Source organism: Phodopus roborovskii, unplaced genomic scaffold, assembly GCF_943737965.1.
Source record: "Phodopus roborovskii unplaced genomic scaffold, PHOROB, whole genome shotgun sequence".
In the NCBI taxonomy this organism is placed as follows: Eukaryota; Metazoa; Chordata; class Mammalia; order Rodentia; family Cricetidae; genus Phodopus; species Phodopus roborovskii.
The window spans coordinates 8273171-8291056 of NW_026126625.1; the positions used below are offsets into that span (position 1 = coordinate 8273171).

At 35.9% G+C, this 17886-nt stretch overlaps 1 protein-coding gene across 1 annotated transcript; it reads right to left on the bottom strand.

Moving 5' to 3' along the window:
• Positions 1 to 453: 453 nt before the first annotated feature.
• On the bottom strand, positions 454 to 17863 carry Saxo2 (stabilizer of axonemal microtubules 2). Its single transcript, XM_051206606.1, has 3 exons — positions 17738 to 17863; positions 12807 to 13009; positions 454 to 2939 (listed from the first exon to the last, which is right to left on the bottom strand). The coding sequence occupies exons 1-3, from the start codon at positions 17773 to 17775 to the stop codon at positions 1996 to 1998; spliced, it is 1185 nt and encodes a 394-aa protein (XP_051062563.1). The 5' UTR covers positions 17776 to 17863; the 3' UTR covers positions 454 to 1995.
• Between the last annotated feature and the right edge of the window lie 23 nt (positions 17864 to 17886).

Genomic DNA, 17886 nt, shown 5'->3' on the forward strand with positions numbered 1-17886 from the left:
TCCTATTTATCTTTCAAGGCTCAACTCAGCTGGCATTCCCAAAGGGAGATGTTCCTGAACTGTCAGCTGAATGTCTTAGGGTATGATCTGTTCCAATTTCTATTTTCACACCTGGTATTAGGTTACAGTGTGACAGACAGTATGTTAGTGTGTCCTTAGCCTAAGGAAGACTGCTTCAGAAAATGCCAGTAGATGTCTTCTTTGTCTTCTTAAGGATGGCCTTTGTTCAGAGAGGAGACCAACCCCATGAAATTACAGAGGGATTTGAATATTAAACATTGGAACATGGGCCAAGATGAAGAGGATGGTATAGTATTATCCAATTTAAATGTTTAATTATGATCATATGTTCTATTTTAAAATAGTGGGTAGCTACTTATGTATAGGTTTATCTAGATAGAAATTTATCTGGATGTTCTATCTCAGCTAAAATACAGAAATGACTTCATGAAAATCAATCCATTTTATTAATTGCACATAAAACATTTTTCCAGATATTATGTATTTATAATAAAGGCAAATATTAGGAATTATTTTCAATGAATTAGAAATACTTAATAAAATACTACATATTCTTAAACTATGAAAACATTAAACATTTTAAACTCAATCTTGTTTCCCACATATGATCAATATTAAAATAATCACTTTATCTTAGATCTCCAGAAACTTTCAGAATTTATAAGTGTAGTATGCTATTTCCATGTCCTTCACTGGTATCTCTTCTCTGTCCTTCTTAGCACTTATCCTTACACTTTCAGTGGTGAACAAGGTAGTTACGGCTCTTAATAGTGAACAGTGACACTGGGTGTAGACACTGGATGCATAGGTACCTAAGTTTGTCCTGAAGATTTTGTCAGAGCTGAAAGTTTTCCCTAAGACTGCTCTAGTAAATATTTTTCCTTTTGAAAATACAGCCATTCACACCAAAGTATTTAATCTCAGTTCTCTATTTTCTGCCATAAGTTATAGAGTTCTTGTGACACTATAGTAGGCAGATGCCTCTCACAAATACACATTACTCAAACACATTACACATTACAAAACACATTACACAAATACACAAAACTCAAAGGTTGTTTTATAATCTTTGCTGTAGAACATGTAATGAATACTAAGTCTGTAACTATCCTGTAACTATTATTTGAAGAGGAAAAACAGTACAAAAAGTAGCTGGGAGGTAGTTAATCGCCCTTTACATGTGTACTTTATGCATCCAAATGTACTACAACAAACTTTTATGAGGTAGACAGAACCAATATTCTTTTACACACGAATCACAGAGGTATGTATGTGAGCAGCTTGCTTACAGTGGCACAAATAGAATCTGATATTAGTATTTGAAATCTGGTCCTCTGATTCCCAGCCCAGAGGACCTTTCCTTTTCAAATCACAATGCATGTTACTATGTTGAACAGGGCAAGGAGCAGAGGAGTAGTCTCTGACATCACCAACCAAACTTGACTTGTTCTAGTCTATGTAAATATGTTGAGGTTGAATGAATGAATAAAATGAATGAGTAAATCCTGGACTTTTTGGAATAGTTATCCATATCTCAACCTTACATTTTGTTCTAGACAGTCCCAATGTATTTGGTAAATGGCAGAGTAGCTGTATAATTGTGTGACTATAAAAAGAAGTGTAAGTGATAAAAGACCGAGGACAAGCCCTGCACCAGCATGTGTAGATAGATGAACACGCACATCATTTAGCCTTCAGGGTTGTCCATTAAACAACAACCTTGGATCAGGAGACACAGGCAGACTTCAGGTTCCAGACTAGCCTTGAGACACTAGGGAGGCCCTACTTCAAAAAAACAAAACACAAGAACAACAAAGAGTATTCTTGGTTCAAACCATTAGTATGAAATGGATTTGGGAATTCTGACCTATATGTCCTAACTTGTTTAAAAAGCTAAAAATGTTATGTTATAGCTCTTATAATTTTTACTATAAAATTTGGGTTTTCTCTTAAAAAACTGAACTCTCTCTAACTCTAAAAGGCCTTCATTGCAGGAATTATCTTGCGAAAGAATTTATGTCCTTGGGAATTTGTATTTTCAAATATATAACCTGGAGGAGAAGGATAGCTAGCTGGGCAGATTTCCTGTTTCTTTGGTGTGTACTGTAGAGAATACATGGTAACATCATCAAGTGGAACCGAACTCTTAGCAGCAGTATTTAAAGGTTTGCAGCTCTCTGTTGGAATCAATTCATGTGGCACAAAGTGAGATCTGAAAGTGCTCAAGCCATCAAATTTTCCAGATGGGTTGGGAATCTGTTGCTGCTGCTTAATAAGTGATTGACGACAACTTTCCCATGCTGGAAAATCTTCCTTCATGGTGCTTTTTCCTTGGAAAGGAAAATTGCTTTTTCTCCTGTGAGAAATGGGTCTGATGGCAACAACACGGCTGGCCTGATAGGGAACATAGTCAAGATGTGTGGTGCTGTCTAACTGCATGCTTCCTGGAGGGGGCACATACTCAGCTACTTTCTTGACTTTAGGTGGTGGGATTTCCCATGGTTGGAAACTGTCACGGAATTCAGTGCTTCCTTTAAATTGAGTGTTTTGGGTTACTCTTGTGTAAGCAGGTCTGCAGATTTTTGCAGTTTCTCCAGCACATCCCTGAAAGTCATTCCGGTGAGTGGTGAGATCCTCAAAAGGCTGGTCATTCGGCTTATAAACTTCTTTTGGCCTTTCAAACTTGACTTCTAGTTGGTGAGGTACAAAATCCCGACGATGACTTGTCTCACCATTAAAGGATCCTACAGAACACTTGACCACAGAGCAGGGCTTAAAGCTTTGCCTAGGCTTTATCTCCTGGGGAACATAGTCATCCTGAAATGTAGTTGAGTTTCCGAATTTCACATCTGGGGGATGGTAAACTTGCTCTGGTTTACACAGTTCACATTTCTGAATATCCCAAGATCTATAATCATCTTGAAAATTAGAACAAACAAAACATTTTTAAATACTAAGGAAAAGAATTTTCTTCAAAGAAACCTGACTAACTCTCACTGCCAAGCATCCTCTCATTTCTTTGAGATACACAAACACTAGCATCAGTATGACGTTTTCTTCATAATTGTTCTTTTTTGTTTCTTTCCCATGTTTTTCTATGCATCTCCCTCTTGAGTACAGTTGCTTTTCTACTTCCAGATTTGTCTGATTACATATGAGGGCATATGGTACACATGATCCTGACTGTGAAGAGAAAGCTAAATAGTGTAAAACATACTATCTAGGGTTTTCATTATAACTCACAAAATACTAAGTCATCTATAAAATTCAGGGCCTAAGAAGCCTCCAAGAGAAAGAAGTCAATGTCTTGACTATGTATCTCATGAACTAGACAAGCTGCAAGGCCAAAAACATTTACAAGTCAACTGATCAACATTTTAAGTACCTTAAAACTCACAGGAATGACCTTCAGGATCCTATTAGTGAAAATTAAGAACCTTACAGACTATGAGTACCAGTTGCTCAATTTGAAGGGATTGAAATGTCAAATTTTAATTTGATTTTGATCAAAGATACAAGATTGCATGGATTATTTGGCTTTAAAGCACTCCCAAAAGATACAGGAGCCCAAACTGAGTGTGTTCAAAACTGCATGTGCAATTTAGAAGTGAACATCAGGGCTGAGATCTGAGAGTTAGAAGTTCAATCCGTACAGCTTACTTAAACCATAGATGGAAAATTGAAGTATTTTATATTTCAGTGAAGGCTTCTTTACTTTATCTACTTCTAGACAGAAAATTAGTAAGCTGAGCAATATGGTAAAATTTACTTCACACCACAAAAGTATTTTAAAACACCAAAAATGACAAGTATTTTATATACTAGATAATATAGTAAGCTTGGAAATATAATATTTATTGCATCCCCCAAATATTTTTAAATACCAAAAGTTAATTTATGAAAGGCAAGTACTTTATATATCAAGTGAGATAATAGAATATGAATCAAAGTTTAGGGAATGACTACTTGAATAGTTAATCCTTGAATGTTTACTATATGGTCTTCAACTATGAAGAAAAAGTACCTCATTCATAAATATTCTTTCTGAGTTTTAAACTAAATAATTAAGCTATTGACGTTTAGTGAGAGTGGAACCCACCAAAGAGCAGACAATCTTTAAGTTACCAGAATTCTAAGAAGCCAAGTGGCAGGAAAAGAGGTAACCAGACCAATACTATGAGCCTAAAATTGAAAAGCAAGAACCAGATGAAAGATCATAAGAGAATGGCATGAGGTAGTAGTGTTTCAGATTGATGGCAGATGGAAGCCATATTCTGAAACACTTGTATAGAAACAAAGAAATAAGTACCTGGAGAAGGCCAGGTAGGATAGCAACAAGAGAAGATGTATGAATGAAGCAAAGATGCTATGAGTGGAATCACATACACATTAACTAGGACACTTCCATATAGCTTCCTCTGTACCTGACAACTTTCCATTTCCAGTTCACATGAAGCCTCACCACGAATCTTTTTCTTGAGGTACCATGAAGGGGTCTCTGTTCTTTAGGAACTAAAGTATAAAATTATAGCACTATTTGCAGTAACTAAAAGGAAGTCAGAGATGTTAGTGAAGATCCACATTTCCCAGTTATATTGGGAAAGTTTTTGTTGCCAAAGTGACTAAGAAAAGCAATGCTTATTTTAGGTAAATATGCAAATGAATAGAAGAAAGTTTTTCCTTATACCAAAGCAACTAGGGCTTTTAAAAAGGGAACAAGAATCTAGAGAGTGAGAGATAAGTCTTGATAGTATGAAGTAGCTTCTTTTTGAGTTTCCAATCTCAGCATCAGGATTACCACAGAGTAGGTATTGACAAACATTTTTCTGTAATAGCAAGATAGGAAATGTCTTAGGCTTTGAAGCTTAAATACAAGTCTCTAAATGTATGGTGTCTACTGCAAACGCAAAATTCTATCAGTGTACAAAGAACGCAGCAATAGGTAGTATGGAAAAGAATAGATGTGTTAATTGAATTTTATTTATAAAAAGAAAATGATGGTCTGGACTTGGCCCACAGGCCAGTTTGTTTCCCCTTGCTTTAAAATTTACAATACAAATTTTTAACAAGTCATAGTTCACTTTTGAGTAATAATGTTCTGATTTACATATGCAGTTGTGTACTTTAACAATGGGGACATACAGAGAGATGCATCTTTACAGTTCTTTTGCTATGGGAATATCAGCATTCCAAAATGCCTATGACCTCAGTAGATGACATCATCTTAGACTATGGCTGTAAAAGTAGTCTTCTGTTGATTGAATTGTTACACAGCACATGACTGAGGAGTAACAACCAAGGTACAACATATTTCCAACTCTTACCTCTTTTAATTTGTACTTTTATAGTTGGTAAAAAAAAAAAAAAACAGCCAAAACTGATAGCATTTTTGCTTCAGAAAAACACTATATTGTCACTGCATATATTTCTGGGGCTTTTTTCTCTTTATGAAGACCAAGTTTCTGTTGCTTCATATTGCATTTACCTGAAGAATTTCTCTTAAAACTGCATATGACATTGGTATTATCTCTGATAATTCTTTTTACTTGTCTCAAAAAGACTTTATGGAAGATATTTTCTCTAAGGGTTGATATGGGTGGTGGACTCTCTGTGCCCTAGCCTTCAGCATTTTCAAGACATAAGTTCATTCTCTTCTAGTTTCCATGATCCTAGTACTCACTCTTCTGTTTTTAATTTGTGTCTTTTTTGTTGTTTTTAAGACTAAGTTTTATGTAGCTCAGACTGGCCTATAACTCTTTGTTTAGCAAAGGATGTCCTTACCTTCTGATCCTTCTGCATCTACTTACCACATACAAGGATTCCAGGCATCTGCCAACAAGCCTGGATTTATAAAGTGTCTCTCATATTAAGCAATCTGTATATTTCTACACAATTTTTAAAATTATAAATGTAACCAGCTTGGAGGTTTTATAGCTTTCTGGATCTGTACTGTGATGTCACTCATTATTTGTGGAAAAATATTTTCTATTAAATCTTCAGGTAATTCTCTCGTTTTCTTTCTAGTGTTTTATGTACATATATGTTAGGCTCACTTTAAAGTGTTTTACAGCTTTGGGCACTTTGTACTGTTGTCTTCTCCTTACATTTGCTTTATATTGCTTTATTTGAAGTCTATTACTCCTCCCCTGTGGATGTACTCCAATTACTCAAACACCTATGCAAGGCATTGTCATCACTATTGTTTTTTTATTATATTCTCCTTTTTGTAGTTTCCATCTTTTGGTTAATTTTTCTACTTGTTTCTGACCACCAGTCATAATTTTTAATTTCCCCCAAAGAGCCATTATCTGGCTCCTTCCCAGACTGAGTTTGCCTTTGGTCTCATGACAATGTCTTCCTTTTCCTCCTCTTTCTTCTCTCCTTCTCATTTCCCCCTTTTATAATTTTAAAACCAGAAATTATAAATGAATCCATGTTCATTTCCCAGAGCTTTATTGAAGTCAGTTTGGTTCAAATCATAATTAAGTTTGGGTCTCTCTGTTGCTATGCTTACCTTCAGAGGACCTGCAGAGTGTCTTTGCTATTATTCCTGTGTTAAGGTTGGAAGCTGGTTTGCAGGGAGGCTTTTTGTTTATCTGTTCCATCTTTAAGCTTTTTGTACTTCAGGAAATATGTCTCTCCATACCCTGCCCTTTCCCAGCAATGGGCTGATATTACTCATTTCTAAGTGAGGTGTGTTGCTTTGTGTATATGGAGGGGTATCTGTTGTTCTTCTACAGCTCAGTCTGCCCTGCATCACAGAGGCAGATCTTTGAGATACTTAGTTCCAAGGACATTGCCTCATCTCATGTTAAGAAGTTTCTTTTTTCTTTCTTTCTTTTTTTTTTTTTTTTTTTTTTTTTTTTTTTGGTAGCTATCCCTGGGGGTCCTGTCCTTTTCTGAAGGGAAATGGAGGAGGTGTGGATCTGGGGCAGAGGAGGTAGAGGAGGGACTGGGAAGAGAGGTGGGAGGGAAAACTGTGGTTTGGGATGTAATAAATGTGAGAATTTTTTTTAAAAAAATCTTTGTCTTGCTTTTTGTCTCCAAGCTGCAACATTCACTTTGCATGATGCCTCATCTACTTTTGTTCTGTTAGTGGACTTCTGATCTTAGCTTTCTAAGGGACTCATGAACATTTATGATTTTATACATCACCTATCTAGTTTTTCCGAGTTTGGTTAAGAAAACTCTTCAGTTTTCTTTCTCTTACTCAGAAGTTGGAAATCCCAGATCATTCTTTATCATTTTAAATTACACCTGCAATTCTATAAATTCAGTTTCTGAAACAGATATCTACTTGAACTATATTTCTTCTTAAGTTAATTTGGTGAATTATCTTTTTCAAAGAATTTTCACAATTTATATAAATTCTTGACATCAGATTTTAAATCCCTTGTAAGGAAGACCACTCTAAATTATTAATATGATCCAGCTGGGCTTGACTATATCACTATTTGCTTTCTCTCATATGTTCCTCATCCCATATAGCTTATTTTCTACATTCTTTTGAATTACTACAGGTTTTTAATTACCCCATCTTTATTAGAATTTCAGTAAGCCTTTCTGCATTTTTTAAATAAAATGCTTAATTTCATTCATTGTGGAACCTCTCTTGCTTATGTATGCTGTTTTGAACACTTCCACAATAGTTTTCTTTAATGCTACCGTTCTATCATATTTCAATCCCATATTTGTTTGAAAACATACCATGACTTTTCTATTTTCTATTTGTGCATTCTATTTTATTCACTCCTGAATTCTATACTTTCATCTGATTCATTTTCCTTCAACTACAAGAACTTCATTTAAAATTCTATAGTATTGCTGTGCTGCTAGTAGACTTCTCTCAGCTTTTGTTTTGTTTTAAAGACTCTCTGTCATATATTTGAAGACTATGTCTCTAGTTATAAAAGTCTAAGACTCTGTATATTTAAATATTTTCTTGTGGCATTCAAAAATTATTTTTAAAGGTTTAGTTTTCATACAATGTTTTGATTGTATTATTTACCCTCCCCTCCAAGTCGTCCTAGATCCTCTACATCTTACTCATCCAACTCTTCATGTTCTATCAAAAACAAAATACAAATATTTCTAAACCATAACACACACACACACACACACACCACACACACACACACACACACACACACACACACACACACACACTCATGTGTATCGAACATTGATCAACTACTCCTGAACGTGAGTTCTGCCTGGGAGTATGATCGGTATACTCTATGTTAGCCATTCAATTGGGGAAACTGATTTTCCCTCTGTAAAGTATCAATTGCAAATAACTTCTTGGTTAAGAATGGGACATTGTGCCCACTTCCGCTTTTCCATGCTGGAATTTTGTTTGGCTTGAATTTGTACAGGTCTTACACATGTTATCATAGACACTGTGGGTTCATATGTATACCAGCCCTGTTATGTCTGGAAGACTTCTTTCCTTGGAGACATCACTTCTTCTGGCTCTCAAAATCTTTCTGACCCCTTTTCTGCATAAATCCCTAATACCTCAGGGAGGGGTTTGATATAGACATCCTTTTAGGACTTCATGCTCCAAGATCTCTTCTATTCCATTGGGTTCCAACAAAGTCTGGTTTAATTCTCTTTCTAGACATGTTTTTTTCATAATTTTCTATCATCTTTAAGAATTCTTTACCTTTTAAAAATGGAATTTGTCTAGGGGACAGTTTCCTTTGTGTTTATCTATTTGGGATTTAGTCACAAATTTTGGTAATTCCTTGTCCATTTATCTCCATTTATTTCCTGAGTTTTCTATAGGTCTTATGTTTTGCCAGTCACTAGATGTTGTGTATAAAAGAATCATGGAAACTAAATTCTTTTTTAGTAGAAAGTTTGTTCTTTCAGGTATTTGGCATACAGGATGTGGGCATATCCCCTCAATCCAATAAAGGGCTAAGCTAGGGAGACACAGTCTTGATCTATGTTTAAATGTCCTTAGGACATGATTTGGGTGTGTTTGGGTGGTAAACTCTTCATTCTAATGGGGCTTTATCTACTAAGCATCTACTCCCAAATAAGCTTCTAGTTGTTTCTTGGAATTTTTGGGCTCAATCTCTCAGAACATCATATCCATCAAACAGTGCAAGTTTCACCAGGAAACAATCCATGCACATGGGGTTTTTGTATATTGCAACCTGGATCAGCTTACAAATCAAATAGTTCACTGTTTTATTTTTCCCCCACAGTAAATTGACTTTGTTTATGCCAAGTTCAATCCTCAGCCTAGATTTAGACTTGGCAAATATTCTCACAGAATAAGTAGCTCATCTATAAGGTGGGCAGCATTCTATGGAATTTAATTTTTTCCTGCACAAGCTGTCTGCTATTAAAAGGAATTAAAAATTTCATATTATTTTCTTAGTTATTATAATAAAACACTGATATTCTCCTGCCTATGACATACTTTTCACCTTCATAAGAACTTATAAAAATATGTAATGTAGTCAAGCATAGTGATGCACACTTGTAATGACAGTTATGGGAAGATGGAGACAAGTAGGTTGGGTATTCAAGGACACCTTCTGTTATACACAATTTCAACACCAGCCTATGCTTCATAAACATTGTTTAAAAATATAATGGTTATAAAATGTTCAGCCTGTCAATCAAGGCTCTCTCCAATATAATCTCAACCTGCATTTATAGAGTACATTCCAGTTTCCAAACTCTGACTCTGATCCCCAGCTGCTTCTCTCAAGAAATCTGCCCTCACCCCTCACCATTTTATGCATTTTGCTTATTTTATTCTAGCTTTTGGTACATTCTTTCTATTTCTATACTGTGTTTGATACATTATACCTGTGTTAACCCAGGATAGTCTTGAACTATTCAGGACAGGCTGACTTTGAACTTGGGATCCTCTGTCAGCTTTCTAAGTACTGGGAGTACTATTAAATACAAATTTTTGAATTGTTTCCTTAACCTTTGACTTTCTTTACCTACCTATCCATTAATAAGATGTCAAGGTTGTGAATGATGCTAAAATGGATCTAAGAATGCATATTATAATCTTGATGTAATTATTTCACTTCAGTTATAAATCCTGGTTAGAAACTACTGGATTATACGGAAGTTCCATTTTTGATTTTTTTGAGGAATTTTTATTCCTATGTAGAGGAGTACAAAGTTTTTTGTTGTTTTTTGTTTTCTTACCAACAAGGGTTCTCTTTTACCTTTTGATAATACCCAACAGAATAGATATGAACTGTATCTTACTTTGTTTTTCATTTGCATTTTCTATCTTAGTGACCCTGAGTATTTTTTACATGTACTCATTGGTCATTTATGTCTTTTCTGGAAGAATGTTTATTCAGATTCATGGGACATTCTTAAATAAGGTGATATTGTTTGAGTTCCTTGTATATTTTGGATATTAACCCCTTGTCTGGTATATGGCTTACAAATATTTTTCAAATACATTGGTTGTCATTTCATTTCTTGCTGCATAGTTTTTTAGTTTTATGTAATCCTAGTTATATCTTTTTGCTCTTGTTTTACGTGCTTTTGGCATCCTATCTAAACAAATCCCAAAGTCAGTATTTCTTCTTGGAATTTTACAATTTCAGGTCTTATATTTGAGTCTTTCTTCCACTTTAACTTTTGTGTGTGGTATAAAGAACCCAATTTTATTATTTTGTATGGGGGTTATCCAGTTTCTCCAATACAAATTACTGCAGAAATTCTATTTTTTTTCTACATTGTATATCTATAGCTTTCTTGCTGAAGATTAGTTGGCTATATATGCTAATATATACACTTGAGTCCTTGATTCTGTTTCATGTGTGTACATTCTCTTGTTATTAACATACTAATTATAGAAGCCTTTTAATGTAATTAGAAATCAGGAAATATCCCTCATACTTTGGTCTTTCTCCAAACTGCTTTGACTATTAGTCTTCTGTGGTATCATATGGATTTTAGAATTGTTTTTGCTATTTCCGAGAAACTGCCACTGGAATTTGGATAGGGATTGCATTCAATCTGTAGAGTGCTTTGGTATCACAGACATTTTAATATTATTTATCCTAATTCATGGATAAAAGATAGTTTTCCACTTCTTACATCTGTGTTTTGTAGGTTTCGGTGTACAGTTTTTTACTTCCTTATATTGGGTATAAAATTTCTGAATGTCCGGAATGACTCTCCGATCTAGATCTCTGTATTCTCTATAATAGCAAGCACAGGGCAGAGAAAGCCCTAAGACCTTTATCAAAACACAGCAATCTATTTTTGTATCTAAATTTTAATGAGTGAATTTCTAAGCTGAGAACAAATTTCTGTTTCATGAAAACTCATGTTCAGAAATGTATATCTATTTACTGTACTGCAGGATATTTTCCTCTACAATATTCTATCCGCGTCTTCCCTCTGTCCTCTACTCTTAGACGGTACCAGACACCTACCTGCTCAAGGCATTCAGAAGCACACACACAGAATTACAATCACTCAAAATTAAGTACAGTTGAGGTTGCTGTTTCACTCTTGAAAACCTGGAACACGATGTGTCTGTATGTGTTAGATAGGCTGTGTGCATCAAGGGACACCAGTATTTCTGTTTTTAATATATATCACACAGAAGAAAGTTACTACAATTTCATAAATACCAAAGTAAAGTCATTTTCCCTGATTATCTTTTATGTCAAGAGTATCTTTTATTCATATCAATATCTCAGTAATTTGCTTGTGCTGTATTTGATTATATTCACCATTTATAGTTTTATAAATTGTTCTTTCTATAGCAGTATATGTACTCAGTTTTTCAAAATCAGAAAGAACATTATTCCTAACTTCCCTGACAGCTCATAGTATACCTTGCATTTAACTACCCATTTAATGCTAAGAGTTTTAAAAGTGTTCATTAGCTATTACCTAATTAACTATATCAGCTAACACTGTTCCAAAATGTTTTATATTGGAACATACTCATTCAGCTACTTCACATAATCAACAGAAAGATTTTGACCTGCATGTACAACTGTGTTAGTAATGAAGAAAACAAACAATATCATATCAAGATGGTCTGTTTTTAAATGAAGATTTCCAAGAATAATGGAGTATTTTAAAATCCAAGTTTTTGCTGGGTGGGGAAATCATACAATTGCCACCACTTCCTCTAGTGAGTTGCTAACAATGGGAAAGCATACTCATACTTCTTTCTTGCTGCAAGCAAGGTTTAGAGGAGCAGGACCCTATCTGCTGTCACCTAGCACTGCCTGTTAGGGATGGAGATGTTTATCTTATTCTGAAGTCCAGAATCATCCGCTCACAGATCCTCCAATTTAGTCTTTAGAGTATAAAAGCAATACTCTGCTTGTTAATCTACTAATTCATTAGTTTTACAGGTTGGTCTGAAATTTGTATCAAGAGAACAGTTTCTGTTTTATTTTGTCAACAACTCCAACTTCCTCTTCTGAGTTTCAACTCATTATAGAAAAGAGTAAAAAAGACAATACCAACTAAATGTGACAAGTATAGTATATGTCCTTGCTTAGTGACATGCCTCGCTTTTAATATGCTCTAAGATAAAGACAACTTAGGGGATAAATTTGGAAAGAGTCTAAGACTCCTAATTCCTCATGAGGCAGTTTGTTTTTTGTAACTAGGTTTTGCTAACAATACTATTTTGGTCAAAGAGAAGAATGATCTTTCCTAACTGGTAGCTAAGTATGATAATACAAGATAATTATGAGTTGAATGTAAAGGTCAAAGATGGCATTTTTAGGTTTGGGGCACCTTTGTTTTTACAGACAAGTTACCTTTATAAGTTGGGACAGTGTCCAACTTTCCTTTTTTAACTTGTTGTCTTTCCACAGGCCGGATTTTTACCACAGGCTGTACTTTGAAAGGATTAAAATCTCGCTTGTAGGTAGTACCAAGATCAATTTCCCCCTGTTTGGGTTTATATTCTTCTGGTATGTGGCGAGTCTGTTTGATTACTTCATAAGGACGATAATCTGACCTGAAATATATATATGTGTGTGTGTGTGAAACACAGCCTCACTGGTTCTTCTGTTTTGATTATTACAGTAACAAAATCTTCAATTTTGTCTTACTTGAACAATCTAAAGAGATATTAAAATTGTAATAGTTGATTATTTGAAAGAAGCAATTGAATTGTTTTATAAGGTTCTATCCAATGACAAGAAAAGACATGACAAACCTTAGTTTTTAAAAATTGAAACAATCTCAATTTGATCTTATAAGTAAAATTCTCATGTAATTTAATTTTTCATCTAATGTAGAAGGAAATCTTAAGAGAAAGGTTTGGTGAGCTAATAAACTGGCCAAGATTAGCTCTGTATTCACTTTGACAAAAGCCACATTCTCCTATATAGACTATACTTAGGCATAGTGAGTGTCTTCCTATGGAAGTCACACTATCTTCTTGTGCATTGTTAAAATAATTATCTCTGGTTCATAGTACAGATGTGAGTCTTACTAAGATTTTGGATCTCTTAGAAGCCCTGGCCATGAATGAGAATGAAATGGTAATCTAGTCATCATGTGCATTATATAACATTATTGTGACAGAGGTGGTATGACAGAGGTGAGACAAAACAATGGAATGGAGAAAGCCGGAGATTCAAGGCTAACTGGACTTCCTGAATCCAAATCTGGCTCTGACATTTAATAGCTGCATAACTTGGATAACTTAGTTAATTTCACTATGCCCTAGTTTCCTTATAAATAACAATATAATCATGTACATCATAGTTACGTTAAAGAAATACTGTCAATTCTAGTGGTTACTTAAGTGAGCTACAATTATGATGTCAAGATCAAAAATCTCATACAAGTACTCACAGTCTCTTCCTGTATTATAAAAACATATAGTATAGAATAACTCTTATTCTTTGTACAGATAAATCACCCTTCAATTTTCTAGTCAACATGATCAACGTGAGTGAATCATGCAAGAGCTCTAAGCCCCTGCTTTTAGGAATGGATACCTACTCTAGGTAATGGCTTTTGTACTAAGTTCCTGAGGATGGAACGCTGACAAAAGATGTACATCCTGTTGGTGTGGAACACTGAAATGAATCTAATAAATATGATATGAAAAATTACGAGAGATATTTAGTTGGCCTCAAAAGCTAAATAAAAAAGGTAAGTTGTCAGAGATGACAGTTACAAAGGAAAATTGAGTTGATATTTATAGATTGGATGAGTAGTAGCTAGGAAAATAGGGAGGGAGAATTCCAAACAGGGAAAACAAACTAAAGAAGCAAACAGGTTTTGATAATCCATGTAGTAGTTATGAAAGAGATTGAGTCTATGTTAAAAAACAAACTTTTTAAAAGCATTTTAAGTAGGATCATGATAGGATTAAATCAGCACACTGAAAGATTGCTTTAACAGGCTAATGTATTGGGTACCAATCAGAGATGTAAAAACTAGAACACACATGTATACATACCCACACATATATGTTTGAATGCACATGCATGAGTGCTAAAACACACACACACACACACACACACACACACACACAAGGAAGAAGAGGTATTCCTCTAGATAGTGGTTCATAAATATGAGATATTTTAGGCAATTAAAAAAAATCAATAAAACCTTTTGTTTTTCCTTCTCTTGGCCAAAGTACTTAAATCCTATCTTTCTGTTTTTCTCAAGTTATAACTTAGTTTTTGCTTCTAAAGTTAGTTCAACTTAATTCAACTAGCTAGTTAAATTTAAATAGCAAGAAAACTTTATGAAGGCCAGAAAGTTGGGCAAAAAATAAGGAAACAGTTTCTCAATATTTACTTAAATGTAGTTACTCCTTCCATTTTGCCACGGCGAGCTTGAAATTCTTGCTTGGGTTTAAGGCTCTGAGGTGGGAGAACATTGCCATAATTTGGATATTTTTCCAAATACTCCGTTGTTGGGTAAGATGTGCCAGAATGCTCATAAACCTTTGTGGTTCCATGTGGACAGCGATGCCGTCTGTACAAACAAATAAACTGGAACATTATTTTGCCTTAAAAGCATCTCTTTTAGTTATTTGCATGTTAACAGGATCTTCAATGAACTCATGACTTTGAACTTTAGCACAGCTTACCTCTCTGCATTGGAGCTTATAAATAATAAGTAAATTACAGTGTAGTAATATGTAGCAGAAACTGGATTGGCTCATAACAGTTTAAGTGATTTCTTGTTACTGAAGTAGAAAAGCTAACAAGTAAATTTCCTAGATGTCAGGCAGACAGACAAGTTTTTCATTTCGGTTTCACCTACAATAGATACTTACGGGTGACTCTGATTCAGAATATAACTACAAAAGGAAGGAGGCAGAGCACAATATCCATTTTTGGTAGTGCTGGTGGGGCATGAAATATCGTAGAGGTCAAGAGAGATTGGAGCTGAGAGATGTCACGCAGCATCCTGATTACGCATCTTTATTCTTCCATGTGTCTAAGAAGTTTTAAGCCAGAAGAGTCAAGAGACTCAGTAATTTCCCCTACAAATGAGGCTGCTGTCAAGTACTGACATGATTTTTATTCCATACAGAGTACAAGACACTCAGAAAATCCAGGAGCAGAGTACACAGGTCACAAATACACAAGAGCTCTGATAGAGATGCACTGATTAACAAAACACATGTCAATGCTTTGGGATTTGTCACTGTTTTTATATCCACCAAAACACTGCATTACCAAAAGTCTGTGGACAAATATAAGACAAAAAAGTGTGGACATATTATAAAAGAAAGCAAAAGCCTTGTAACCTAACATTTGCAATCCTTAAAAGGAATTTTTTTTCTTCTGCTTTACAGTTTTGCTGGTAGTTATAGCTGTTTACACTTGTTAAATCTTTCTCTTTTTGAAGAAGCAGCTCATAGAAATGATGAAATTGGCTGGGCATGGAAACACACTTCTAAAATCCCAGCTCTCAGGAGGCAGAGGCAGGCAGGTCTCTTGTGAGTTCCAGGCCAGCTTGGTCCTGAGTTCCAGGTCACGTAGAGCTGTTATACAGAGAACCTCTGCCAAAAAAAAAAAAAAAAAAAAAAAAAAAAAAAGAAAAAGAAAAAGAAAGAAAAGAAGAAAAAGAAAAAAAATGAAATTAGATGTTCCTAGTGGGAGCTCAAAGGAATTTAATTTGAGGTTCATGAGAGAGAAAAGATGGGAAGATGGAAAAGATGGCATCATGGTTTGAATCTGAAATGCTCAGGATTTGAATCCTTACTTCCCAGCTGATGGAACCATTCTGGAAGGATCTTGGAAGCTGGCTGGCACTTACCTGGTAGAAGTAGGTGGCTAATGTCAGCCCTTGGAAGATGATAGCCTGGTTCTTGATCCCAAAGGCTCTCTACTTCCTGGTCTGCCAGCATGTAAGAAGCCTTGCTTCATGTTCCAGGACAAGAATTCCACCATGCCTAACTGCATGGACTGCACCCTTTGGAATGCATGCCCAGATAGACCTTTCCTCCTTGTTCCTGTCCATTGCTACCACAGTGATTCAAATGTACCTAACAGATGGTCTTCAACAACAAGAGCAGGGAAAGCTCTTCCCTCTTTCCTTGTAACAGGACAGTAGGCAAAAGATGGGGTTGAGAGGGATGGTGGTGAAGGACCTTTGTCCCATTCTGAGACAGTGTCCCATGGATATACCCACATTTTAAAACCACTGACTGAATGGAATCATGTGTGTCATACGTAGTCACTCTTCATTTTGTCAATGATTCTTGTGCCTCATTTATAAAATTGAAAGCAGCAGAAGCACTGTCCTGAAAGAAACGAAGCTTCTGCAAGGGGCACTTCAGCAAAAGTTGCTAGTCATGCTCCAAAGCTTAAAGGGACTACTTCTTACATTGGCAGTGCCCCACCTCTTTGGATAATGATATTATTTGAAGAATGAAGAGTCCCCAGTACAACGAATTTCTTGATGGCTCGGTGGGAAAGCAACTTACTTATGTTGTAAATAAACTCAGATTAAAATAAATTTTTTTCTTACAAGATTTTGTAGATTTGCACCTTAAAAGTTGTGTTTGCGCCCATATTTACAGACAAACCATGTTTATTATGAAAAAAAAAAGGCAAAAAAACTGCTTTCAACCAACATGTATTGTAGGTGGTTGCCCCTAGAAGAGGATTAGAAATACAAAGGGCTTGGAATTATTCATATTTACTTAGCAAAGGTGACCTAATCCCTGGGTCAACAGTAAGGCCGAGGAAAGAGAAGAATGTGTTTACTGGTGGTGGAAGGTTGTTAGGCAGGACTTACTGAAGTTTAAGGTGGGGACTACTGCCATTTTTGTTTCTCAGGCTCACCCTAAGAGAACGCCGCCTGGACAGGAATAACAGTAAACTTTAGAGAATAGAAAGCCCTGAATTGCAAAGTAAAGTCCCTGGATACCGTTCCTTTAAATTAACTAACAGAATTGGTTGGGGGGGGGGGAGCACCAACTCTTTCCCAGTCCACATTCGATCACTTACTAGTCTTATTTGCTCATACTACTTACCAGGACTGGACTGTATTTCAGTTTAAATCTCTGAATAGGAAGCCTCGGGGATTACAAAGAAACGTTTTGCCCCAGGAGCCAGACAAGTAGAGAAAAAGTGCGCATCTCGCTGAGGGTAATTGGGGGCGTCGCCGGGCACTGGCCCCTCGGGCAAGTGAGTAAAGGGAGGTGCAGCGAGGAGTTAGCGTGCATACGGCCCCTCTGACCTCGCAGCGGCCTGCCGTTTCTTACCCGCAGGTGCAAATCTGACACAGACACCAGTTCCTCATGCCCTTGGCTCCAGCGTCGTCCTCTGCGGGGCTTCAGCCAGCACCTCAGAGCAGCCACAGCGTCTGCGGTCGTCAAGGCGACTGCGGGACTCCACGGGGAAGGGCGTGACG

What these genes read in the sequence shown, in the direction of transcription:
- Saxo2 (XM_051206606.1), bottom strand. Translation starts at nt 17,775, where the DNA reads ATGAGGAACTGGTGTCTGTGTCAGATTTGCACCTGCGG. An exon ending in TGTCAGATTTGCACCTGCGG is followed by an intron (nt 13,010 to 17,737) that starts GTAAGAAACGGC and finishes TATATATTTCAG; the next exon opens with GTCAGATTATCGTCCTTATG. An exon ending in CACTGTCCCAACTTATAAAG is followed by an intron (nt 2,940 to 12,806) that starts GTAACTTGTCTG and finishes CTAATTTTCAAG; the next exon opens with ATGATTATAGATCTTGGGAT.